This window comes from Pan paniscus, chromosome 18 (genome assembly GCF_029289425.2).
Source record: "Pan paniscus chromosome 18, NHGRI_mPanPan1-v2.0_pri, whole genome shotgun sequence".
NCBI classification, from domain to species: Eukaryota; Metazoa; Chordata; class Mammalia; order Primates; family Hominidae; genus Pan; species Pan paniscus.
The window spans coordinates 1399338-1424845 of NC_073267.2; the positions used below are offsets into that span (position 1 = coordinate 1399338).

Genomic DNA, 25508 nt, shown 5'->3' on the forward strand with positions numbered 1-25508 from the left:
TCACCCACTTATGGGTGAGTTTTCAGTGCACCCAGCGGTGCAGCTGTCTCTGCAGGTCTCGCTCTGTCGCCCAGGCTGGAGCGCGGTGGCACAATCTCCACTCACTGCAGCCTCAACCCCTCAGAGTCAGGTGATCCTCCCACCTCAGCCTCTCGAGTAGCTGAGATCACAGGCACCACCACCACACCTGGCTAATTTTATTTCTTTTTTTTTTTTTTTTTTTTTTGTAGAGACGGGGTTGGGTCTCAGTATGTTGCCCAGGCTGGTCTCAAATTCTTGGGCTCAAATGATCTTCCTGCCTGGCCCCCATAAAAGCTTGGATTGCAGCTTTTATGGTGGTGTCAACTGTCACCGCCCTAAAATAAACCCCTTTCTGTGTTAGTCTGTTTCATGTTGTTGTAAAGGAATGCTTGGGACTGGGTGATCTCTAAAGAAAAGAGGTTGATTTGGCTCACGGTCCTACAGGCTGTATAGGAAGTACAGCGCAGGTATCTGCTTCTGGGGAGGCCTCAGGAAGCTTCCAATCATGGCAGAAGGGAAGGAGAACCCAAAAGTCACATGGAGGGAGAGGGTGCCAGGGAGAGGAGGAGGTGCCAGCTGCTGTGTGAACTACTGGAGCAAGAAGGCACTCATCATCACTGGACAGCAGCAAGCCACTCCTGAGGAATCCGCCCCTGGTGCAGACACCTCCCACCAGGCCCACTTCCAACCCTGGAAGTCACGTTTCAACATGAGATTTGGAGGAGGGGCCACACATCCAAACCAAACAAACCCTCTACCTGCTAGCCGTCTCCCCTCCCCCACCTCCCTCCCCCAGCCCTTGGCAGCCACCCCTCTTTGTTCTGTGGATTTACCTGTGCTGAAAATCTCATCCAATGATCCTATGATGTTTGTCATTTTGTGTCTGGCTTATTTCACTCGGTGTGATGTCTTCAATGTTCATCCACGTGTGTCAGAATGTCATTTTTTTTGAGACAGAATTTTGCTCTGTTGCCCAGGCTGGAGCGCAACGGCGTGATCTCTGCTCACTGCAAGCCCCACCTCCCGGGTTCAAGCGATTCTCCTGCCTCAACCTTCTGAGTAGCTGGGACTACAGGCACCCGCCATCATGCCCGGCTAATTTTTGTATTTTTAGTAGAGACAGAGTTTCTCCGTGTTGATCATGTTGATCAGGCCGGTCTCAAACTCCCAACCTCCTGATCTGCCTGCCTCAGCCTCCCAAAGTGCTGGGATTACAGGTGTGAGCCACCGCGCCCGGCTGTGTCATTCCTTTTCATGGCTGAATAATATTCCACCATATAGAGAGGCCACATTTTATCTGCTTATCTGTAGGATACTTGGGATGTCTACACCTTTGGCTTTTGTGAACGATGCTGCTGTGGACACCCGAGTCCACAGTTCTGTGTGGACACACATTTTCATTCCTCTTGGGCACACCCGGAAGAGAAATTGCTGGGTTGCATGGTAATTCCATATTTAATCATTTGAGGAACTGCCTGTTCATGATCACTTTTTATTTGATGAAGCATTGATTTTCCAGAGGAGGAAATTTAAGGCTCAGAGAGGGTAAGACACATGTCCAAGGCCACACAGCCAGGAAGTGGTGGAGCTGGCATTTGAACCCAGGCCGTGCGTCTGCAGAGCCAGAGAAAGGCCCGGAGCTTCCCTCCCCAGGTCCCCAGGCGGCCTGCGGGCCCCTCCACAGCCCAGTGATCCTTCAAGCACTCCCAAGCCCAGCCTCCGCCTGCGGCCCCTCCACAGCCTGTCCAGGGCAGGGAAGGGCCACCTCACAGGCCACGGCCTCTTCCGCGCAGTGCCTGGGGGCCGGTCTTGGGGACAGTGGCGTGGTGCCCCTGCCCCTCCCGTCTTCCACACAGACAACTGCGAAGGTGAGAAGGGTGAGCGGCGTCTAGACGGCGCTGTCCACCCAGCGGCAATAAAATCGGATGTTTCCACGCACGGCACCGTCACAGGCTATCACCGTTTAACACGGCAACTCTTAAAATCATTGCTGCTGAGTCTAAACCGTCCTGAGCTCACGGCTGAGCCCAGGAAAGGGCTTGGGGTGCGCGCCAGCCGGCAGCCACCAGGCTCCCCATCCCACAGTGTGGGGTCATGCTTCCCGCCCAGCACGGTCTCGAGGGTGGTGGATCCCAAAATTCCTTGGGATGCCAGTGCAGTCCTTTCAGCCACCCAGTCAGCAGGTATTTATTAGCACCTACTGGATGCTGGGCAGGAGCAAAGGACGCTCACCTGCTCCCCACTCCAGGGTCTCGTGTCTCTGACTCCATGGCAGGACAAAGGTGAGAGCCCGCCACGCTTCGGGGCGACCTACCGGGCTCCGTCCTGCCCTAGAGTCTGCGGCTCAACGGGGCCCCACCGAGGCTGCTCCCAGGGAAGAAGCATTCTGGCCAGACAGGGCCCGAGCCTGTGTCAGTGAGAGGCCCTGTTGCCTGCCCTGGAGGCCGATCCCTGCAGGGGCCAGTCTAGGCAGGGACGCCCCTCTTGTCTGCATATTCCCGGGGCCTGGCTTCCTGGCCTCGTGGGCAGCCTCCTTGGTGGCGGTGACCTGGGTCCCCGGCTCACAGGCCACAGGTAGCAGCAGAACCCAGAGCTGGCTGGGAGAAGGGGTCTCACTGGACACCAGGCAGTGACCGCCACGGCTGGCTCTCCAGGCTTTGCCAGGAGAGGACTCTGTCCACCAGCCCTTGGTCCAGTTTCTGGCGGACCAGCCACGGGCCCCACTGCTGCAGGGAGCTGAGGACCAGTCAGGGCGTGCCTGTCCCATCGCTGCCATGCCGGGCCCCACCGCCGATGTCCTCCTTCCCCTGGGCAGTGTAGGGGATGCTGAGATCCGTGGGAGACCCCGAGAAGCCCACCCGACCTTCTTGGGTTCCGCCACATGATGGCTGAGCCAGGAGGTCACTTGTACTCTCTACCCCCAGCTCTTTGTCAAAGAAAAGCATTGCCCTTAAAAACAACCCCGGCCAAAAAAAGAAAAAAGGAAACAGCGAAAACCAGAAGCAAATTTTCCAGAGACCTGGAGGATTAGAAACAATACATCTGAACGTTCTGGAGTTGAATTAAACCATCTCAATGCCGGTTTCCAACCGTCCTGGGCTTCTCTCTTGACGCTCAGCGAAGGGTGCGCATCACGGCGTCACCGCTCTCAGGACGATTTCCCGTCTCGTCTCACTGGACCATCTACCGTTTATGTCCTTTCTCGGTGGAGGCCCTCACGTCGCGTTGAGGCCCTCACGTCGCGTTGAGGTGGTCCCTGCTCCGGCTGCGTGAATGCGGCCTCAGCTGCCTCATCTTCCGGCAGATGGATGTTGAGAGCAGGGAGCATCCATGTTCCAGGCGTGCGGGCACCTGTCCCGCCGGACATGGAGCGTGCAAGTCAGTGGGCAGCAGCCCAGGGGACACAGAGCCCCCAAGGACAAGGTGGGCACGCCATCCGATGGGCTGGAGTGAACGGAAGGCGGTGGGAGGCGGCCTCCCTCCCAGACCTTGAGCTGGAAAATGCCCGCCCAGGTGCTGGAGAGGCTCCAACTGGTCTGCAAATTGTCCGTGGGATGCCTGGCGACTGCACGCTTTCTCAGATTACAGACGCTTTCTTTAAAAAAATCTGTGGGCCGGGCGCGGTGACTTACGCCTGTAATCCCCATACTTTCAGAGTCTGAGGCAGGCGGATCACGAGGTCAGGAGTTCAAGACCAGCCTGGCCAACATGGCAAAACCCCGTCTCTTCTAAAAATACGAAAATTAGCTGGGCATGGTAATTACATGCCTGTAATCCCAGCTACACGGGAGGCTGAGGCAGGAGAATCGCTTGAACTGACACCAGGAGGCGGAGTTTGCAGTGAGCCGAGATCACGCCACTGTACTCCAGCCTGGGATACAGGGCGAAACTATGTCTCAAAAAAAAAAAAAAAAGTCTGTTATAGAAGTCCGTGGTCCTTTTCCCTTCTGCCGACATCTGGAGGACAGAGAGTGGCCGGGAGGGCAACAGCTGCTGTGTTCAGAATTCCAAGATGCTTCCCAGGCGCCCTCTGGGTCTTCCCGCTCCCCGGCTCCCTCCGGCCTGCCACAGGGCCTTTGCATGGGCTGCCGTTGCTGCTGGAAAGAGCCTCTGCTCCTCTTCCGGCTGCCGGCTTGTCCTCACAGAGGCCCCACCCTCGTCTATCTGGGTGCCCCCTGGCACTTAGTTTGGAAACCGTTTTCTCCTCCCCATAAGACGGAAGCTGCAGGCATGAGAACCGGGTCTGTCTGGTCACAGCCCAGGCACCTCCACCCTCCAACCGGGCCCCGCGCACTGTCCACCCTCAACTACCACTTGTCCAGCAAATCAACGACGGCCCCCAGCTAGAATCTGGAGCTTCAGTCTGTGGCTTTGCCTTAGCTTTAATTAATTAATTAATTAATTTACTTATTATTTTTTTGAGGCAGAGTCCTACTCTGTCGCCCAGGCTGGAGTGCAGTGGCGTGATCTCGGCTCACTGCAACCTCTGCCTCCTGGGTTCAAGTGATTCTCCTCCCTCAGCATCCCGAGTAGCGGGGATTACAGGCATATGTCACCATGCCTGGCTAATTTTTGTATTTTAGTAGAGATGGGGTTTCACCATGTTGGTCAGGCTGGTCTCGAACTCCTGACCTCAAGTGAGCCACACACCTCGGCCTCCCAAAGTGCTGGGATTACAGGCGTGAGCCACTGCACCTGGCCCACCCTAACTTTTAACGAGCAGGGTGTTGATAAAAAGATCAGAGGTTCCGAGTGCCCTCTGGACCGGACTCCGACTCAGCGTTTGTGTCTCCCCACCTGCTCCAGCCTCCCTCCACGGATGTGTCCAAAGCACGGGGCTCTCCTAGGTCCTGCTCCTCTGTGGCTGGAACCTTAATTGGACCTTTGAAGGCCTAATTCACCAGCTGTGGCCCTCCATCGCTGAGTAGTTGCATTAAAATAGACTGAATGTTTTCCTTTTCTTGAAAGTTCCCGTATACAGGAGGAGGTGCTGCTGAAGGGACCTGTACCCCAACCAGGCCCCCACACTCCCGCCTTCCAGTTCCTCCGCCCACCCCAGGTGCTGTGTGTCCTGCCGGGCCCCAGCTGGGCAGGGCCTCTTATTCACCCTGCACGATGTGGCCCACCCAGGGGAGGTCCTGCTTCTCTGCTGCTCACCCGCAGGTGGGAAGCCACAGTCGCCCCACAGCCTCTCCGGGTCTGGGGTCTCAGGGTGGGCCCTGGAGCAGGGCTTCTTTGTCTGGAGGGAGAAGGGGTCTCTCCCACTACCAGGGGCCCCTTGTTGGCGGGCGTGCTGAGGTGCACACCTGGGAGCTCAAGCTCCCTGGTGCACAAAGCAGTGGTCCCAGAAGCAAAACCACCCTTCCAGCCTGGAGGGGTGCCCTGGGGGGAGTCAGGAGCCTGGGCACCTGCCCCCACCTGCTGGCACCTCGAGGTGCGGCCAGCCCTCCCTGGGACAAGGGCCTGGCCATCCCCAATGTCTGAAGGGTCCACCCCTTCCCGACCAAACCACTTGCTCTGAGGGTCCAGGGGAAGGCCCTTCTGCTGGCCTGGCTGAAGGAGCAGCTGCTGGCAGGGGGAAGGGGCCTGCACTTCTCCTCGGGGGCCCCTCGGTGAGTCTCGGTGAGGCAGCGGGGTTGGAGGGTGCAGGAGCACCAGGCTGCCGTCCCCAGGGTCCCCCAGATCCCCACGCGGGAGGGGACCGGAGACGGGGACAAGTTCGCGGAAACTGCCCGTGCGTGTCGGGGAGAGATGCGAGTGCAGGAGCGCCCAGAATCCCACCCACGGACTCCCAGCCGTAAAGCACACCCCCGCCCGCCCCCGCGCCCCATCACACACGCGCGCGGGCACACCCGGGACACACACGCGGCGGGGAAGGGACACGCAGCCTCTCGCCTTCCACGCCCGCCCGGTCCCCGCCCCTCCGCCGACCTGGGCCCGCGTCGTAGTGGGGGTGGGGGCGGCGGCGGCGCGCGCGGCAGCGCGGAGGGGGAGGGGGAGCCGGAGCGGGCGGGGGAGGGGCGCGGCATCGGCGGCTCGGCCGCCCCCGCAGTTGGGGGCAGGGAAGGACGTAGGTGCTCCCCCTCCCACCCCGCCGGAGCCTCCCGCGAGCGCCCCCTGGTGCACCCCACGCCCGGCATTGTAGGGGAGCACGAAAAGCGGGGAGCCCAGTGCGGGGGCGCGGGCGGGGTCCAACTTCCCGGACCTAGGCGGGGGGCGGGGCGCCGGGCGGCGACAGGGAGGGGTCGCTCGGGCGCGCGCGTCTCGGGCCGGGGGCGGATCCTCCCCGGTACCCCCCGCCCGCCCCGCCCCCGGCCCCGCCCCCGGCCCCGCTGGCCCCGCCCCGGTCGCGCCGGCCCCGCCCCGCCCCGCCCCGCCCCCCGCCGCTCAGCCCGAAGTTTCCTGCGCCGCGCGCGGACGGGCTCGAGGCTCGCTCGCTGCCTCACCGGTCCCCGGCCCGCGCCCCCAGCCCCGCGCCCCCAGCCCCGGCCTCACCCGTCCGCCCAGCGGCCTCCACGCCGCGCCGAGGCCGCCGCCGTCGCCTCCGCCGGGCGAGCCGGAGCCGGAGTCGAGCCGCGGCCGGGAGCCGGGCGGGCTGGGGACGCGGGCCGGGGGCGGAGGCGCTGGGGGCCGGGGGCGGAGGCGCTGGGGGCCGGGGCCGGGGCCGGGCGCCGAGCGGGGTCCGCGGTGACCGCGCCGCCCGGGCGATGCCCGCGGGGACGCCGCCGGCCAGCAGAGCGAGGTGAGACGCGGCGAGGACGCGCGCCCGGGACCCTCTTCAACTTGCGCGAAGCGGGCCGGGGAGCCCCTCGGGGTGGGGGTGGGGCCGCTGGAGGGAGGGAGGGGGCGGGCGGGGGCGGGGGGCTCGTTTGTCTCTAATAAGGAAAGACAAAGACATCCCGGCGGCCGCGGCTGTTCCCGCAGCTCCGCGCCGCGGGAGGCAGGGCGGGGGCGTCGCCACCGGCCCCGGGTCACCCCCTGTCCTCTGCAGGTGCTGCCGGCCGCCACCATGACCGAGGGCTCACGGGCCGCCGACGAGGTCCGGGTGCCCCTGGGCGCGCCGCCCCCTGGCCCAGCGGCGTTGGTGGGGGCGTCCCCGGAGAGCCCCGGGGCGCCGGGACGCGAGGCGGAGCGGGGGTCCGAGCTCGGCGTGTCACCCTCCGAGAGCCCGGCGGCCGAGCGCGGCGCGGAGCTGGGTGCCGACGAGGAGCAGCGCGTCCCGTACCCGGCCTTGGCGGCCACGGTCTTCTTCTGCCTCGGTCAGACCACGCGGCCGCGCAGCTGGTGCCTCCGGCTGGTCTGCAACCCATATCCTTCCCGGCCGGCGGGGGGCGGGGGGCGTGGGGAGGGTGGGGGCCCGGGGCGCCGGACTCCCTCGGCGTGCGCCCCCGCGCGCCCCTGTTGGTGGGACCTGGCGTGGGCCGGGCGCGCGGGGGTGCAGGGCATGGGCTCCAGGACCGTGCTCTTCTTTCTGAGAGTGGCGGGCTTGGGGGGGCCACCGGGCGCCTCCGGACTCCCTTCCCCAGGGCCGGCTCCGGACGGAGAAGGTGGAAGCGAAGCGGCGAGGCCCCCGCGGGCTTGGAGGGGAGTGGAGTCGGGGAGGGAGGGAAGATCCTAACTCCTCGCGCCTCCAAGGGTGTTGGCCAGTTGGTATTTCCCCCTTGCCCACCCCTCACTGTCTGAAGGTCCTGCCCGAGGCAGGCCCGTCGCGGGGGAGGGGGAGGCCAGAGGAGCTGGAGTCAGGGGCGCAAAGTTTTCAGCCGGCGCCTGGTGGTTCCGAGTGCGTGGGGAGACCCGTGGGGCCTGTGAGCGCCGCCAGGGCCTTTTCCATGGAGAGAGGCGGTGACGTTGGTTGTGAACTCGCTTTTTCTGGCTGAACTCGGTGGCGGGGCTGACTTAAGTCATGCGCAGCTGAAGGGTAGGGGGCAGGGAGGCAATTGGCACTGCCCAGGGGGAGTCTCAGCTCCCCAGCCCCTTCCCTGGCTGGAGAGGAAGAGGCAGCCTCTTCTACTCTTGGCGAGAGCGGCACAGACTGCAGAGAAGGTTCCAGAACAGAGTTGGGTCAGGGCCAGGGGCATTTCTGGGATGTACACGGAGGTCCAGGGGGCCCCTCAGCAGGTGGCCTTGGGGGCGGGTCTCCGCATGCCCTGAGAAGGGCCTTGCCTGGTGCCTGTGTCAGGGCCGGGTCTCCCCACCGGCCCTTCTGAGCCGGCAGCTGGGGTGGCCAGGCCGTGGCTGCTGCTCCGGGCCTGGGGACGGGTGGAGAGACCCTGCCCGTAGACGTCCCCCGTCGGAGGTGGGGAGACAGGCTGGCAGCAGGAGCGGCCTGTGTACACTTCCCTACCTTTCGTGTTTAACTGTACAAATATTAAACACAAAAGAGGAATCTGTACAAAAAAAGTCATAAAGCCCGTGTTTCTCCTTTCCCAAATCCAAACATCGAGTGAGTCAGACTCATCTCTGCTTGTAGAGGAAGAGGAGGCTGCTGTGGTCCCGGGGGCAGCCGGCCCCGGCCAGAGGGCTGCCTTGGAGCCCCACACCCACTGCCCGGGCGGCCTTGGCCTCTGTAGCCTCAGGGTGGTGTCTGCGGGTAGGTGGGTGTCCCCGGGAGCCGAGGTGCAGGCCTGGCCTTGAAGAGCGGTTGTAGGTTTGTCTCCTCTCTAGAACCAAGGCGGGAGGTGGTCATGCCCCTTTGTTCTGGTAGGAGGTGACTGGGTGTGGGGTTAGTCCGGCGGTGCCAGCAGGCCATGGGGAAGGGGCTGGAAGGGACTGCATGGGTTGGAATGGGAGGCTGGCCCCGAGCCAAGGCCTGCGTTCCTTGTTTCCAAACGTGTGCAGACCGGAGAAGGGAAAGAGTTGAGCAGGCCTGGACTCTCTCCTCATAGCCCCGGGCTTGGCTGCCCCATCCCCAAGCAGGGCATGGACTCTCTTCACAGCCCCGGGCCTGGCTGTCCTGTCCCTTCTCGGCTGAGAGAGTTTTGGAGCCTGGCCCCGGTGTTCTGGGCTGGCTGTGTGTCTCAGGGCTTCCAAGGAGGTTGTTTGTGTTGCTGTTTGCAGGGAAGGTGTTGGCTGGGTGGCCTCATGCAGGTGGGATGAGCCCTCCAGGGGGCGAGGAGGGCTGGGGCCAGCAGCATCACGTGACCCGGGCGCTGTCCCCCGGTGTCCTGAGGAGCTGTCCTTTTGGGCTTTGTGACCCGACAGGAGTATGCTCTGGTAGCCCGAGAGGGACTTGGGTGCTGTCCTGGTCTCGGGGGCTGGATGGTGCTCTCAGCCTGAGAAGAACAGAGCATGACCCGTCCCTGGTGTCCCCAGGGCTCTCTGGGCTGGGAGAGAATGGGTGGTCGGCCTCCTGCCCTTCGATGGCATCCCTTGCTTGGAGCACTGGCTCTGCCTGCAGCACGGCAGGACCCCCCACCCTCCTGGCCGCCAGCACCTCTGGCGCGCTTTGGCTCTCCCAGCTCCAGACGCAGTGATGGGGGGTGTCCCCACTCCAGGAGACATGGGAAGCAGAGCTTAGACTCCAAGCTTGGTTCATTCTTCGCCCCGTGGAAACGCCCGTCGGTCAGGTGGAGTGGGCTTGTGGAGGCCCCGGCTGCATGGGGGTGGGTGTGACCACCAGCAGATGCCTGGCTTGTAGCGAGGGTGTGTGTCCTGGCGTCAGAGAGAACCTAAAATAAGCTGGCAGGCCTGGACAGGTGGGGGGATTGGCTGAGCCGGGGAAGCCCGTGTGGGCCATGGCTGAGGCTTTCCAGAGCGCGTCAGATTCCTGGGAGTTGGGAGGGGGAGGCTTTGCAGGAGGCGGCAGGGGCGGTGGGCGACTGGTGTGGCTGGGGTGTGTCCCGTAGCAAGAGGGTGCTTCCTGGGCCTCAGCCTCCCCTCCCTCCGCAGGGCCCCGCATCCCTCCTGAAGAGGGTGAACTCTGAGAGGGAGGGATAATCGGATTTGCTCAGGGAACCCACACTCAGTAAAGTGACTCCATGCTCCCGGGGGTTGGCAGAGCCCCAGCTGCTGTCCGCCGGGCCCAGCCTGAGCCGGGGTTCAGTCAGCACAGGAACCTGGGGGAGGGCCCGTGTTTATCCCTGAACCTCTCCTGAACCCCGGGGTAGACACTCAGCACCAGGGAGCACATGCGTGCTGGCTCCGTCTCCAGGGTGACTCCATCCCAGGCAAAGGAGCCTCCAAGGACGCCCTTATCCTTATTGATTGGCTTCTTAAAAATATAATTGTCTTAGAACTTTTGGGGCGCGCGCTGCTTCTCCTCCACAGGTTTATTTATAGAGGAAGGTGGGTGGGATCTGTGTGTTGTCGCCCGGCTGGGTTATGTGCTGCCCGGACTCCCGGGGTTCCTGACTCCGCATTCGCCTGCGACACAGCTGCCGCCGTCCCGGCACACGGGCGGGGCGGGGCCCCCGGGAATGCTTGGAGGCCAGGAAGGGGGACCCTGCTTCGGTCCCTGCGAGAGCGAGGGAGGCGGGCTGTGGGTGTGTAGGGACCAGAAGGTGACCAAGGGGTGCTTGGGGGCTGGGGGTGGCAGGACCCCCTGGGAGGCGTCTCCCGGGGCCCAGGCTCCAAACACCCCGTGTCACGGAGCTCTGAGATGGGGAAGGATATATCAAGGTCATCGGGATGCTGAAGGACAGAGCTGGGTGAGCCCATCCTGGCTCTGAGGGCCACGTGTTTGGCAGAGTGCTGCCTGGGTGGGGACTAGCTGCGGGAGCCTGAGACAGCCCTTCATGGCATCTCTGAACACTCGGCGCTGGGGCTGTCACGCTGCTCCGCGGGCGTCCCCCAGGAGTGTGAGAGGGCACCCGTCTGGAAAGGGCCAGTCCCGCCTGCGCCCGCCTCCCCAGGCTCCACGTGCCCCACAGGCCTCTCGTGGGCAGGACGGGGCTGGTCGTCCCCTACTGACCTTGCATCGTGGGACCCTCTTGAACACTTTGTCTTAGCAGCGTCCGGACATCCGAACTGGTCTCAGAGGGGCTGCCTCAGTGGTCGGAAGTCACAGGCCCAGGAGGGCCCAAAGCTGTCCCTTGACCCCTGGGCCTGAACTCCAAGCTGGGGGTCACTCGGGAGGGTGGGGCTTGGCAGAGGCTCCGTTACAGACTGGACGTCCCTTCTGCCTGGGTGGACCAGGGTGTGAACTCGGCCGTTGCGCCCGACCCACGGCCTGGCTTCTCTCGGCCGTGCTAGAGCGCGTGTCTCCCGGAGACCCTGGGCTGCCCGTGCCTTGGCCGTGGCGCCCTTGCCCGCATTCTGACAGGAAGGAGAGTGGCGGGGATGGGCCCATTAGTCTCTGAAGCCACCGACTGGCATTGCAGTGTTCCTGGGACAGGTGTGGGTTCCCACTGAGCCCTACGGCCTACCCACGAGAGGGCTGGATGTGTCCCTGCCTCCTGGGCTAGTATAGGGTGGGAGAGGCTGCCTCCCCACCCCCACAGCTGATCCTGCAAGGAAGCAGAGACACGGATGGGGCTGAGACTGGGAGCGTTGCAGGGCTCAGGGGGCGGGGCCTTCCCACTCACCAAGAGCTGGGGGAGCCGTGGGGGCAGCTCATCCTTCCTGGGGCGTTGGGAAGAGGCCCCCGGGGGTGACGGCAGGGTAGGGGGTCCGCCGAGCGCCTGGGGGCAGCTCATCCTTCCCGGGGTGATGGGAAGAGAGGCCCCCGGGGATGACGGCAGGTTAGGGGTCTGCCGAACGCCTGTCGTAGTCATTCCCTCCCCTTCATGGAAGCATCAGGGCCACACGCCCCGTGGGACATCATCTTGTTCCCGCCAGGAAGTGGGCGTGACGCCAGCAGGCTGAGCTCACCCTCCGGGTCGGGGCTACCCCGATGGACTCGGGACTCAGGCCCCGCTGGGGAGGAGGGAGGAGATGGAGCCCAGAGCAGGCCAGGCCCTGGCAGGGACCGTGCACCTCCCAGACCCGCTTCTGCGGCCGGGGCTGCCGGGCATGTGACCTTGGTGCTCTTGGGAACGAGTTTGCCGAGAGAGTTCTAGTTCTACAACCGCTCCTGCCCTGCCGCACCCCCGGCCCCGCAGGGCCCCACTCAGCCCGCACCCCCGGCCCCACAGGGCCCCGCTCAGCCCGCACCCCCGGCCCCGCAGGGCCCCCGCTCAGCCCGCACCCCCGGCCCCGCAGGGCCCCCCGCTCAGCCCGCACCCCCGGCCCCGCAGGGCCCCCGCTCAGCCCGCACCCCCGGCCCCGCAGGGCCCCCGCTCAGCCCGCACCCCCGGCCCCGCAGGGCCCCCGCTCAGCCTGCACCGCTGGGACCGGGCAGGGGTCTCGGGTTTCACCGTCCGTCTGTCGCCCGGATCCTTCATCGCTGGGATCGTCCTTGGCACTGACTGACCTCAGGGCCCCTGTTTGCCTGCCTGAGGCACTTCAGGGTGGAGGGAGTCCCTGAGCGCGGCCTTCAGGCCCTGGTGGGGGGACTTGGGGAGCCGTGCAGAGTGGGGAGAGCCTCTGAACGCCTTGGCAGACGTCTTCATGGCCAGTTCCCCGCAGAGTGCCCGGGTGTCCGTATCCCGGGGTAGAACGAGGCTGGCCTGAGCCCTGTGACCGAGGCACGGTCGGGGCCCCTCGGACGGTGGGGTGGGCTGGACGGGGGCAGATTCCATGAGCCCGGTGGGCACAGGAGCTTGTGCGGGAGGAGGCGTTCGAACTGAGACCTGGATGGGGTGTGCCGAGGGAAGAACGTCCAGGCAGGGGGACGGTGCAGGCCTTGAGGTGGGGTGATGTCTGTATATCAGATGAGAGGGAGGGTGAGGGGCAGGGTGGGCCGTGGGGAGGAGGTGTGGGCGCGTGGCGGTGGCACACCGGTGTGATGACCCAGTTCCCGAGCCTGCCCTCGGGAGCTTGAGGGCTGTGAGGAGGCAGAGCGCGGGTGGGGACAGCAGGTGGTGGGCTGGCCTGGGGGCCCAGGGCTCAGCTTGCCTCCAACTGGCGTCACAACTGCTCCTTAGGGAGGGGAGGCCTGGGGGCCGGGCTTAGCAGGAAGTCGATGAGAGAGACGGGGCTGGAAGGACAGGTGAGGGCCGCACAGGGACAGAGGCTGGGAGTGGGGAGCACTGGTGTCCCACACACTCAGGCCCAGAGGGCGTGGCTGCTGCCAGCCCCTGAAGGAAGCTCTTGGACTGGTGGGCAACACGCTCCAAGCACCCGAACTTCATTCTTGCCAGGGCCAGCTGCGGGCACCCTCCCTGGCCTGGTGGAACGCTCAGGGGTGGTTCTGCATACTCCCCTCACCTCCCCCAAGGGCTGAGAGCTGAGGGTGATGTGGCCCCACCAGGCCAGGCTCCTGGAGCTGCAGAAGAGACGTCCCGTTCCAGGGTCAGGACAGGAGGAATGCGGGGGAGGGGCCGGCCTGTCAAACACTCCGGGGATGGATCCACAGCAGCTCTGCTGGCTGAGTCCAAGCCACGGTCGCACAGTCAAGGTCAGGCGAGGAACGCGTTACCTTTGTTTATGCAGATGTCGGCCAGGCCGTCCGTCCAGCCGCCTGTGCCGAGCCCGCTGTGGGAAGGGCGGGGACTGTCCCTGCCTGTCCTCGTCAGTGGGCATTCCCCTCCCTGGCACGGAAGAGGAGTCTCTCGTCTCCTCAGTGGTTCATGTTGGCGTAACTTGGAACAACTCTAAGTCGCGGAGGCCCAGGTTGCATTTCCAGGGTGGAGATTAAAGAGCGGCCACTCACCCTGGGCAGATTCAAGGGGTGAAGTCAGCCGGTCGCGCCCTGAGCGGTGATGTACGGCCGCCTCCGTCAGAGATGGTGGGGGCGGGGCTCGGGGAAGGAGCTCTGCTGGCTCTCAGCCCCTGCCCGGCTCAGGAGAGCTGGCAGCAGGTCTGGGCACCGTCCCCAGAGCACTGTGCCCGCCGAGGATGACAGATGGGGACCGAGTAGCAGCTTGCCGTGGTGCAGGGGGTGTGCCGCCACGTGGCCGCTGGTGTCCCTGGCCTCCACGCACACTCCTCGCGGGGCGGAGGTGGGCCCGGGCTGACGGGAGAAGCGGGCCGTTGGCGGGGCCGTGAGAGCCCCCGGGTTTGATGAGCCGGACAGTTGATGAATGTGCTCCACGAGGCCTCCTTTGTCCTCTTGCTGCCGCCCGGTCGCTTGCCGGGAGCGGGAGCTGTGGGCAGAGAGATCCTTGGGTGGGTGTGGCCGCCGCCTGCGTTCGGAGGCCCCGTGCAGCGTCAACCCGGGACGCCAGAGCACCCCATCCTCGGGTGCGCGGCCGGCGAGGACCGAGGCGTCAGCCCAGTGCGGCCCCCCCCAGCCTCGGTGCAGCCCTGGGCTCTTTGCCCAAGTTGAGAGCAGGGCTGGCGGGGAGAGGACCCGGAGGCCCCCACGCTGCCTCGGGGTGAAGAGGCCCCTCTGACCCCCAAGGGGTGTAGACCTGACACAGTTGCACCCCCAGCCCTGCTTTGATGTCTGCAGAACTGGCTCCTGCAGAAAAGGCCTTGAGCGAGACCTCAGCCTCTGCTGGCCCTGCTGGACTCGTCTGACCCTGGGCTGCTGGTGGTGTGGGTGCTTCTGCCGTTGGCGACTGATGGGAGCGAAGCTGTTCCTTTGTGGATGGACCATTAGGTGACACGGGATGTTGGCATTAACGAACGCTGTCACTGAGCCGGTGGCAGAGGTGGGGGCAAGCCCTCGCCTCTGTTGACCGCCAGGCCGCCCTGTGTTCTCACCCCTTCTCCTCTCCCCAGCTGTCTGCACCTGGGCAGAGCCCCCTGGCCGGAGGTGGTTGTCTCTGGGCCCCTCACTGGCCTGAGGACTGAGGTGGGGATACCTTGAGGCCTTTTTTTGGGCAAGGTGGTCTTTAGTAGCCCCAGATGTTAAAGACTCAGCCTCAACTGGTTGGAGCCTCCTGGGATTCTGGGGTCTCCCTGGCCACAGGAGGGGGCTAGCAACCCCTGCCAGCCTGGGCAGTGCCTCCACGTGGGCCTCAGTTTCCCTGTCACACCATTTTGGTCTGTCATCTCGGTCACTGATGGAGTGAGGCTCCCAGCAGGCGGGTGAGAGAAGGGGCCAGATGCGGTCCCGGGAGATAGGCTGTCAGCCCCGTCCCGTCGGTGGGTGGCCAGTGCGGCGGCTCATGGGGGACAGACCGCTGGCCAGGCCCCACGCCAGCCCTGTCCCCATCTGTGAGCAGCACCCGGACCTCCCGGGTCCCCTTGCCGCAGCCTGCCTGTGGGGTGGGTCCGTGGGGTGGGCCTGGTCGGACACGTTAATGGAGCTGCAGGCAAGGCTCGGGGCAGATCTTTCTAGAAGGCAGCAGAGCCATCACGGTGGGTCAGGCTGTGTCCCGTGAAGTCTGAAGTGGACTGGCAGAGGTGGGCACCGAGGTCCCTGCTCCGGACCCTGTCGGGGTCATGTCACCTCCTGGGCGTTGGTTTTCTCATCTGTGAAATGGGCCTGCTGCCCTCCTGGACTCTGGGTGTGTGGCGGGGACTCCTCGTCCCCACTCAGTCCCAAGGGTGATGCAGGACACGGGATCCTGTCAGCCCCATGACCCCTCGCCCTGGGCCTCTGGCCTCCAGAGCCCCAAGAGGCCATTGCTGTCTGAGGCCCCTACCTGTGGCACTCTGTTACAGCTGCCTCCGGCCAGGGTGCCCCCACCTGCCCTCACAGCTGCGAGCAGGGGTGCAGGTGCCTGGGGGAGGCCCCCAGCACCTGCTTGGCCCTCTCCCCACCTCACCTGTGGGCCCCCCCGGAGGGAGAAAAATGGCCCATGAGCAGGGGGTGCTTGACGCAGTAACGAGAGTCAGCCCCTTTCAGGATGAATCGCGATTGGTCGCCCACTGTGTCAGGCGCCTCCGATGAGGAGCAGCCCCCAGAGAGAGAGGACGCTTAGCCGTGAAATGGGTCGTTCGGAGCCTCGGTTGGCACGGGGGCTGGTGCTGCAGTTGTGTCTCTGTGCCCTGGTTAGAAGCTGCCCCGCACGGCCAGCTCCTGCGGACACCTGGAGTGGGGGGGGGGGGTCCATCCTACGAGGAGCCGAGCGTCTTGGGACCCTGTGAGGGGGTCTGGGGGCCGCACTTGGCTCTGGTGAGCAGGGAGCAAGACGGATGAGACCCGGGCCCCACTGACGCTGGGAGGGCAGTGTCCAAGCTGGGGGACCATCCGCCAGGGCTGTGGTGTGAAGGCCGAGGGGGTATGAGCAGGGGGTGGGATAGTCCCAGGTGGCTGGAAACAGCTGTGGTCAGGTGGGTGAGCAGTGGTCAGTGGCCCCAGGTCCCTGGAACGCCTCTTCTCATGGCCACTCCACGGGTGCCTGGCCCTGCGGCCACGCGGAGCTATCCTCGGCTCCAGCCTCAAAGGCTGTGGGGGCACAGTGGCCGGTGCTCTGCCTGCCTGGACCTTGGGCTCGTCTGACTCTGTGTTTGCTGTGTGTCCCTCACTCGTCAACCAGCCTCTCTGTTCTGGGCAGGTGAGGCAGCCTGCAGAAAGGCGTAGGTGTGGGCCAGTCTGCCCTGGGGAGCCGATCCTGGGTCCGGAGAGGCGACAGCCACCTCCCCCAGCTCAGCCATGGACCTTGAGGCTTGAGACTGTGCCCTGGTGCCCGTCTGCAGGGCAGTGGGGGTGGCCTCGGCCCAGCAGGGCCAGGTGGGCGTCAGGCGTTGAGTGGGGCCCAGTTGGAGCAGGGCCCGGGAGGCCGGTGCCGGGATACGGTGTGGAGCTACGAGTCTCCCCACGGCACCTCGTGCTCCCGGAAGGGGGTGCTGGTCTGGCCTGGGAGTGTCCAGTGAGCTGCCGGCCTGTGCCCAGCCCCCTCTGAAGCCCCAGCCACACACAGCCCGGCCTGCCTCAGAGGGGAAACCCGTGTCCGGCTGGCCAGAGAGCGGCCACGGCCTGCTGGGAAGGTGTGGAGGGGCGAGGGTCTCTCTCAGGGCCACACACACAGTCCCTGCCCTGGTCTTTGCGGGCAGCCGCCAGCCCTGGCTGTGGTCTGATGAGTCAGCCTGCATTAGTGCCTCATTAAAATGGACGGGAACTTGTCCCGGGCTGCTGGGGGAAGCTGGCCGCTGTGTCTGAGGATGGCTTAGGGTACTGCCTTGGCTAGTAGCTGGGACCACGCTCGCCCAAGACCACTGGGCCACGGGCTCTCGTGCCAGTGCTGACCTCACACTTGGGTGCCGGGGTGAGAGGCCCCGGGATGCCACCTCCTCTCCCTGGGAAGCCTGGTCGTTGTGATGAGAAGCTGGGCTGTGTGGCGGCCACCTCGAAGGCCAGGTCTGGGGACCCTCCCGCCTGTGACTCAGCGGCTCAGCTTCTTGGTTAGTGAAGAGGGGAGAGGCCGTGTCTGGCTCAGCCGCCCCTGCCCCAGCCGAGGAGCAGCCGATGGGTGCGGCCTGTTGGTGCTGCTGGGGTGTGAGGCTGCCTGGCGGCCGGCCGAGTATGGAGACCGGCACAGGTGTGGGGGCACTTTTGCCTCTCCCAGAAGCCACAGAAGCAAGGGCCCTGGGCCTGAGTCCCTGACACAGAAAACCCAGGATGCCCGTTCAGTTACGTTTGGATTTCAGTTAAGTAAGAATGTCTTAGGGTGAGGGGTGTCCATGCATGTTTGAGACGGGTGGCCGTGTCGTCAGTTGCAGGGGTGCAGTCCAAGGCCCCAGGGATGCCCGAAGCCTCAGATCTGATGAACCCTGTCCTGTACGTACTGTTTTTTCTTTTCTTTTTTGAGACAAGGTCTCACCCTGTCGCCCAGGCTGAGTGCAGTGGTGCAGTCACCCCTCACTGCCACCTCGATCTCCTGGTTCAGGTGACCCTCCTGCCTCAGCCTCCCCAGGTGCCAGGATTACAGGTGTGAGCCACCACGCCGGGCCTCATACTCTGTTCTCTCAGCCTGATAACTGAGATGGCTGCTAAGTGGCCATCAGGTGGGCAGTGGCCTGCAGCATGGGCACAGGGGCGATTTGGACCCCGGGCGGTGCCGAGCGTGGCTACACCAGGCTCACTGCTGCACAGAATGGGGCACAGTTAAAACCTGGGAGTGAGGCCTTTCCATCGGAGACCCTTCGGATCTCCCTTCTGTGAGATCTTGACCCTGAAGCCCCGCAGAGGGGCCTCCTGGGGTTCTGTCGGTGGAGCTGGGGTCTGGTGGTGCTGCCCTCACTGGATGCTGCTTGGGGTGGAGGGCGGATGTCCACAGCCCTGGGGTCTGGAGGAGGTGTGGGTGAGCCCGTGGCCCCGTTTGGGTTTTTGGGGGTGGGTCGAGTCTCCCCTTTTGCTGGTCCCTGGCTTGGCAGATGTGTGTTTTCTCCTTGGGTGCAGCAGGTGGGGCCCCTCGGTCCAGCATGGGCTGACCTCAGGGTGATTTGGCTCCGTGGGGTTCTGGGGCGTGAAGGACACCTGTGCAGGGGTGGGAACAGTGGCGCTCACCTGACCGGGGCAAGGAGGGGGCTGATGGGGCAGGAGGAGCGGAGAAGGTGCTGGCATGTCTGGGCCCGGGAGTGGGTGGGGGTGCGGCAGGCACCAGCTGACCACCGTGGCGCGATTGCTGGGGAGACGGGGGGAAGAGAGAGCACACGAGGCACAGGCCCCATTGGAGGAACATTCTAGAAGCCAGATGTAGCGTCACAGGAATGGCTTCAGCGGGCCTGGGGGCAAAGGCTCAGAAGCGGCAGAGCCAGACCCCAGTTGGTGTGTTTGAAAGCTGAGCCTGCTGGTCCTCCCGGGCCACGCTCTTTCGTGACAGCGCAGAGTTTTTATTTTCTAACCTTCCGTGGAAATCTGGGTCACTCAGATAGGGAGGATGAGGCCGATGGTCTCAGGGAACCGCGTGGGCCGAGCCCCCGTCCTGCGCACTCACAGCTGGGGAGCTCCAGGTGGACAGAGAGGCGCCCGGGCCCCCCCTCCCCACCTGGCCTCCGGTGCATCTGGGCATGGGGGTTCAGGCAGCACAAGCCGGCCCGGAGCTGAGGCGCCCTCCCTTTTCCCCGCCAGGCGCAGCTGCGTCCCCCCGAGGCCGTTGCCAGGTGGCTGCACGCTGGGGACACCTCTCCTGAGGATGTAGAGGGGCTGCCTCCCTGCCCCCACCCCGGCTCACAGTGTGGGTGGCTCCCGGCTCTCCTGAGTTGTGCTGGCCACCTCACGTTCCCCCCCAGATGAACCCATCAGCCCATGGTTTCCTTTCTCCCCAGGAGGTTTGGGGCTGGGAGCTGGTTCCTCTGCTCCCCTTGGGAGAGGGGTGGGTCCTGTGGCCCCTGCTTGGGTGGTGTGTGGGGCCCGGCCCGGCCGTGTGGGGCAACAGTGGCGGGCACACCGGCCCATGCGTCTCTTAATTGTGGTGCCTCTTTCTGGGCTGAGGTCCCTTCTCGGTCCTCCTCGTGCTGTTGGCACCGTAGGGGGACACATTCCCATTTGTGACTTGGAATTGGGTGACTCTGAGAGCTGACGCCGAGATTTCTTGTTTGTGTTTTCTCACTCAGACTCAGAGGATGGTGAGGCCTGGGGAAGGGGCAGGCAGGCCTGAGAGGACAGTGGGTTTTGGGGTGAGGTTGCCTCTTGCCCCTGGGGGCAGGCAGAGTGTCCACGAGCAAATCCTTTGCGTCCGGAGTGGGGTCTTCACTGGCTGCTCCATTCGTCTGCGTGGGGAGCGGGAGACAGGAGCTCCCTGTGGCTCAGACCCTGCTCAGCTCCATGGCTGCAGGCCAAGTAACGGTGCCCTGAATCCCAGCCCCTGCCTTCCTCTCAGCCCTGCAGAGGAGGCCGCCCAGCCTAGAAGGCCCTCTGGCCAGCCCGGCACCAACTCATTCCTGTTGTTGGTCTTTTCCCAGTTTTATTGCGAGGTAATTTATCCACCACCTAACTCGCCAATGAAGGGTCCAATTCGGTCGTTCTTCCTGTATCCTCAGGGTGGTGCAGCCCCAGCAGCGATGGGTTCCAGAATGCTTTCCTCGCCCCGAGAGGAAACCCTGCAGTCAGCTGTCTTGGCGTCTCCCGCTGGCCTTTTCCGTCTCTGAGGTTGGCCTGTTCTGGACGTTTCCTGTATATGGGATCCCACGTGGTGTGGATTCCTGCACCGGCTTCTCTCGAGCTTCGTGCGGGCCGGTCGTCCATCCTCCCCGCAGAGCCCTGACCCTTCCACGGTTAGATGCGCCCTCATGTAGACGGGCCGCGGTGTTTATCTCTTCACCGCTGGTGGATGTCTGGGCCGTTTCACCCTTTGCTGCTGTTCATGGCGCTGCCGGGCCGTCCCTGCTCCAGGTTCGGGGGAAACCCTGGCTTCGTGTCTCTTGGATGTAAATCTGGGAGCGAAATTGCTGGGTCAGGCGGGAACAGTGTTGAGTCCTCGGAGGAATGGCCAGGCTGTTTTCCAAAGCGGTGCCCACCTGTTGACCCACCTCTCACCCCCAGCTTTTGGGTCCCTGAGTGGTGGTTCTGCAGCAGTGAGTGCTGACAACCACACCCAGCCGGAGTCCAGGGCTGTGGGCAGTGGACACAGCCCTTCCTTTCCTCGCCGACCCTTTGGGGCGTCTCCCATCGGGAAATGGCAGCCCCTGACCTGCCCCGTGGGGATGAAACGGGGTCTTTGCGGGGGGCCTGTGGGGTATGGGCCTCCTGTCAACAGCCCGTCCCGGTGGGTGGGGCTTGCCGGCCGCCCGCGAATGTCAGGAACCTTGGATTCCTGACACACAGGGGTGCGGGGGCGATATCGGCGCGGAGCGGGCGGGGTGGCGCCCGGGCCGCGGGTGGGAGAATCTGGCGTGTGTGTTTGCACGGCATCCATCCCTCCATCCGTCCTCTGGAGAATTTCAACACCCACACTTGGAATAAAAAAAAAAATTATTAATGAGCTTGGTGCGGTTGCCATGGGAACCTGTTGCTAATGAATCTCTGGGGTTTCCTGTTACCTTTGCCGAGCTGAGGAAGGCTGGAGCCACGCTCCTCACCGCGGCGGTGCCACTAATGGGGTTGCCGTGGCAACGCCTGTCACTAATCCCCAGCTGCTCCTGGTTGACCGGCCCGGCCTGTGTTACATAAAGCGGTTTGGCCCATGGAAGCCGGCTCCTGGCTAGAGACCCCGAGACCCCTCCTTTGCTTCCTGAAAGGAGCCCACCCTTCCTTCAGGGACACACCCAGACGCGGGAAACGGGACACCTGGAGCTGTGGCGCTGGTGTGTGCTTAGAAAGTGCACCTGCGAGGTTGGGGCGTGGCCTGGCCGTCCGTCCGCAGGGCCCGGGCTGCCCATGGCAGCAGGTGCTCGGTAAGCGCTCGCCCCACCAGTGCGTGGAGCACGTGGGGCCTCGGGAGCCAGGCCTGTTCCCCGGGGCTGCCTGGAGGCGGCCGCTTGTCCCCAAGGCTTGGTGACCGCACCTCTGTCTGCCCTAGGCCTTCGAGTTGGGGGACATTTTGTAAGGAGCCGCTGTGCCTAGGCCAGAGATGTTTTCGGTGGGGGTGCCTGTACCCCGAGAGGTGGACCAGAATTCCCCTGGGGCACGGTGGCGGGAGACCAGGGCGGCCTCTGGTGCCCCCGCCCCCTCCAGTTGGGGCGGTTGATGTGGGACCCCCCCCCTCAAGTGACAGTCTCTGCCCAGCTCACCCCGATGAGCCCACCATGTCCAGTCTGTTTGGACGCTGGCCATCCAGCAACCCCCATCTCCTCCCTCCTAGGGCCTGAGGCCTGCAGTTCCCGAAGCAGGAAGGTCTGAAGCTGGTAGAGTCCATGCAGTCTGACCACCCACCCTGGGGCGTGGTTCTAGGATGGGGCCAACGATGTGGGGAGGCTCCTGGGCGGGCGGGGAGGCTGCTGGACTTGTGATTGTGGCTCCTGCATGGGCTGCTCTGGGGGACCGTCCAGCTGCCCTGCCGGGTGCCCAGGTCACCCCAGAGCTGGGGAGATGCACCCTGGAGGCAGGGAGGGCTCCCTGGAGGTGGTGGCAGGTGGGGTCGGGGTGGGGAGGTTGATGATCCAGTGTGTCTGGTGGTCCTCAGTGTCCCCTGAGCCCCTCATGCATCGTGCTCGGCTGAGTTGACCCTGTGTCAGGAGCCTGCTGGGCCCCACTCATTGCCCTCCAGACCATTCCAGAGTCCCAGGGCACCATGCCCCACTCTGGGTGCCTTGTCCTAGGGGGATCGTGGCGCCCCCCCAGCCTTGCCCTCCAGGCCTCTCCTGGAGCCTGAGGCCCGAGGAGGGGTGAGGCTGTCTGCATCGGGTACTCCCTCCTCCTCAGCCCGCTCCCCACTTTAGGGGCCGCAGGGGGTGCCCCGCTCTGAAGTACCCTGGCCTGTGAGCCTCTAGGAGGTGGGCTGGGGCCGCCCCCTGCCCGACTGGGGTGAGTCTGCCCACAGTGGAGTCTTAGGGTGATGCCAGGGGGTTCTCTGCCAGGGTTACGAGTGCGTAGGCTCGGGTGCTCCGTAAGCATGCAGCCTTGGCAACAGGAGATGGAGGGAGGAAAGGTTCTGGACTGTTCCAGATACCAGAACGCTGGGTGTGCATCCCAGAGCCTGCCTGGCAGCAGCCGGTCTTCCTGCGGCGGGGTGGGGGTGGGGGTGGGGCTTGCTGGGGGTCTTAGCCTGGAATGTGGACGTGGACAGGCTTCCTTTGCCACTGTGTTCACTGTGGGCGGCACCGTCGCTGGTGGCCGAGTCTTCTGCCCCAAACAGCACTTGGTGAAGGGCTGGCATCAGATGATGCATGGGCTGGCAGAGTCCCCGACCTGCCCTCCCACCCTCTGACACAGGCGTCGTGGACTGGGCTGGTGGGTTGGGCCCCGAGAGGGTGGCAGGGACGTTCGCCTTGGTCCTCGCCAGCATGCCCGCGGCTCCCGCGACGTTCCCCAAGAAGCAGCAGCAGGGCTTCGCGGGCGCAGCGCGTGTCTCGGGTTCCCCGTGGGCAGCGGCCCCACGCTCCAGCCTCTCCTACCGAGAGACACTTCAGAGCTGTGCGGGCCGTGCTTTCGCCTCCGCCCATCAGCCGGCTCCCGGGCTCCCGGTGCTTCCCTCGGAGATCAGGGAGGCCCCAGCCCACTTGTCTGGGTCGGCCACAGGCCGCTGGGGGCAGCTGACACCACTGTGGCTGTGGGAGCTTCAGGCCAGCCGGCCGGTGCTCGTTCCCAGGAACGTTTTGTCCGTCTGCCTCCCAGGCCTGGTCCCTGGCCCCTGGCCCCAGGGTGAGCAGGGTCCATCTAGAGCCCAGGACCGGCTTCCCCGTGAGGCCGGACATGGGCGTGTGCGACCGCCCAGCACTGCAGTCACGTTGGGAAGCTCAGGGGTTTGGAGCTGGGCGGCTGGGGTGTTTTTCTGAGCGTTTGAAATATGGCCTGCCCACGGGTCGGGATCAAGGATGTTTTAATTCCTAATTTAGACTGTTTATGTGCAGGGCTCAAGTCCCGGTGGGAAGAGACAGTGTGGGCTGAGCCCCCCTCCCCCGCTCGCCTCTCCAGGGCGGCCTCCCGGCTTACAGCGAGCTCCCAGCCGCTGGGGGGTGCGGGGTCTGCCTGCGGGTGTGCCGGGGGAGGGGCCTGACCTCTGCACCCTGACCCCAGCCCACCGGGGTGTGTCCCAACTGCAGGGTTACCGAGGCTCAGCCCACCCTGTTCCCACCCAGTGCAGAGCCTTCTTTGTGAGGGGCGGGCCCCTCCCCACGCCTTCGGGCCTTTCCCTGGGATGGGGAGCTGAGGTCGCACCATGGCTATGGGGCAGCAGGGCTCCCTGGGACGGAGCCAGCGGGACAGGGCCCGAGGAATCCGGGGTAACACTGGGCAGAAGCAGCTGTCAGTGTGGTTTCCCGTAAAAGAGACTGGGAGAGAGACAGAGGCAGGGGAGGGGAGGGGGTGGACGGGAGGGGATGGACTGTGAACGGCGAAAGACGCACCCCCCACACCGGCCTGCGGACCCCCACAAGCCCAGTGGCTGTCAGCCTTGGGATTTTGGGGTTTTCCAACTTTAATCAGGGAATGTCTGTCTCCCCTGCATGAGTGATCTGTGGAGCCTGGTTGGCATCCTGAATGTCAGGCCGACCGAGTTTGTGGGGTCCTCCTCGTGCCCCCACGATCTGGACAGGGATTTCGGGGTGAGGGAAGCTGGGCTGGGTTGGGCCCCCCCACCGCCGTGTGCAGGAGGAAGAGGCCAGGAGACCAGGGCATGATGGGGCAGCTCCCCACTGCGCCCCTTCTTTCCTGTGGGCTGTGCAGGTTTTCTTTTTGTTTTGGGGGTGCTGGCCCTGGTCCTGTGGGTCAGGGTTCAAGGCGCCAACCCCGCATTGTCTGCTTGGCTCAGTGGTTCCCGTGTGGAGGGTTGGGGTGCCTGGTCTGGGGGCCTTCTGCTCCCCAGGGGGACAGGTGCAGCCAGGTGTCAGGACAGGGCAGACCCTCCCTCCAGCTCTCCCCCCACCCACTGCACCCACAGCCCGTCCCTCCCTCTTCCTGCACACCCTTGTCTCGGCTCCCTGTCCCACTCCACGGCCAGGCCTTTGTCCCTGCTGAGCCCCTCCCCTCCCCTAGTGCCTTCCCATCCGCACCCCTGGGGTGCTCTCTGGGGAGCCCTGGAAGTCCCTGCCCTGCCCAGCTGTCTGCTCACCCCCGCGCCGCCCAGGATCACCTTCTCGTGGGGAGGTCTCTCGGGCAGCCTGCTCTGTGGGGCCCTCCTGGGCGGGCTGGGCGTCTGGGGGGATCGTGGGGCTTTGGGGCTGTCAGCAGCCCAGGGGGGTAAGAGGACGAGGCCCAGATGGGCCAGTGGCCCTGGGGACAGGCTTTCCTTAGAAAGTCACTGGGTTCCCGGGCAGAGAACCCCCGCAGCCCACTTTTTGGCCCCGGGCTCTGACCACAGAGTCTGCAGAGCCTGGAGCCCGGAGGAGGCCCGTGGGAAGCTTCTGGAAACAAAGGTCGAATGGAGATGGGGGTCAGGGTGGGTTTTATTTTCCAGGCATTAAACTCCCTTGGCTGCCGCAGAAAACCAGAGGCGCCTCAGGCGGCTTTTGTCCCTCGGAGCTGTGGGGTTCCCTCATTTCCAGTTTGCCAAGGCCGCCTGGGGGCTGCCTCCGTCCTTCCCGCCTCCTGGGCCGCACCTCGGCCCGCAGGGACCACCACCCTCCCTCCCTCCTGGAGTCCCTGTAGCTCTGGGCAGCCTCCCACCGTCCACAGCTTTGCCGCCCTCTCAGGCTGGGCAGACACTACCCCCAACTCGGCTCCGTCTCCGAGCGCCCGCTGGGTCTGAGGCGTCTGTTCTGGGCTCTTCTCGCCCACAGACGAGAGGGTCAGGGCAGAGCCCAAGGCCAGGGAGCAGTGTCCACGGGTGTGGGCGTCTTCACAGGTCAGGCGGGCGCCGGGACGGACGCTGGGGTCCAGGCGCGGCATGGGGTTCGCGTGGGCCCCCCTGCCAGGTGCTGTGGAGTCCGAGTGGGTCGGCTCAAGGTCCTGGGGTCCCCAGCTGCCTTCACTGAACTCTGAAGCCAGCCTGCAGGTGTCGGACGTCACCGGGAAGATGCTGGGGTGGACGGGGCCCCGGGCCGCAGGGCGTGGGCCGCACACGGTGGGTGTCGGGGGC

At 64.8% G+C, this 25508-nt stretch overlaps 1 protein-coding gene across 8 annotated transcripts in view; it reads left to right on the forward strand.

Annotated features, from left to right (window-relative positions):
* The first annotated feature begins 6667 nt into the window (after positions 1-6667).
* CACNA1H (calcium voltage-gated channel subunit alpha1 H) overlaps positions 6668-25508 on the forward strand; it is a 71543-nt gene continuing 52702 nt past the window's right edge. For all 8 annotated transcript variants that reach the window (XM_055099146.2, XM_055099139.2, XM_055099142.2 and 5 more), the window contains exons 1-2: positions 6668-6763; positions 7013-7328. In XM_055099146.2, coding sequence (XP_054955121.2) covers positions 7031-7328 — 298 coding nt within the window. In that variant the 5' untranslated portion in view covers positions 6668-6763; positions 7013-7030. The remainder of the gene's footprint in view (positions 6764-7012; positions 7329-25508) is intronic.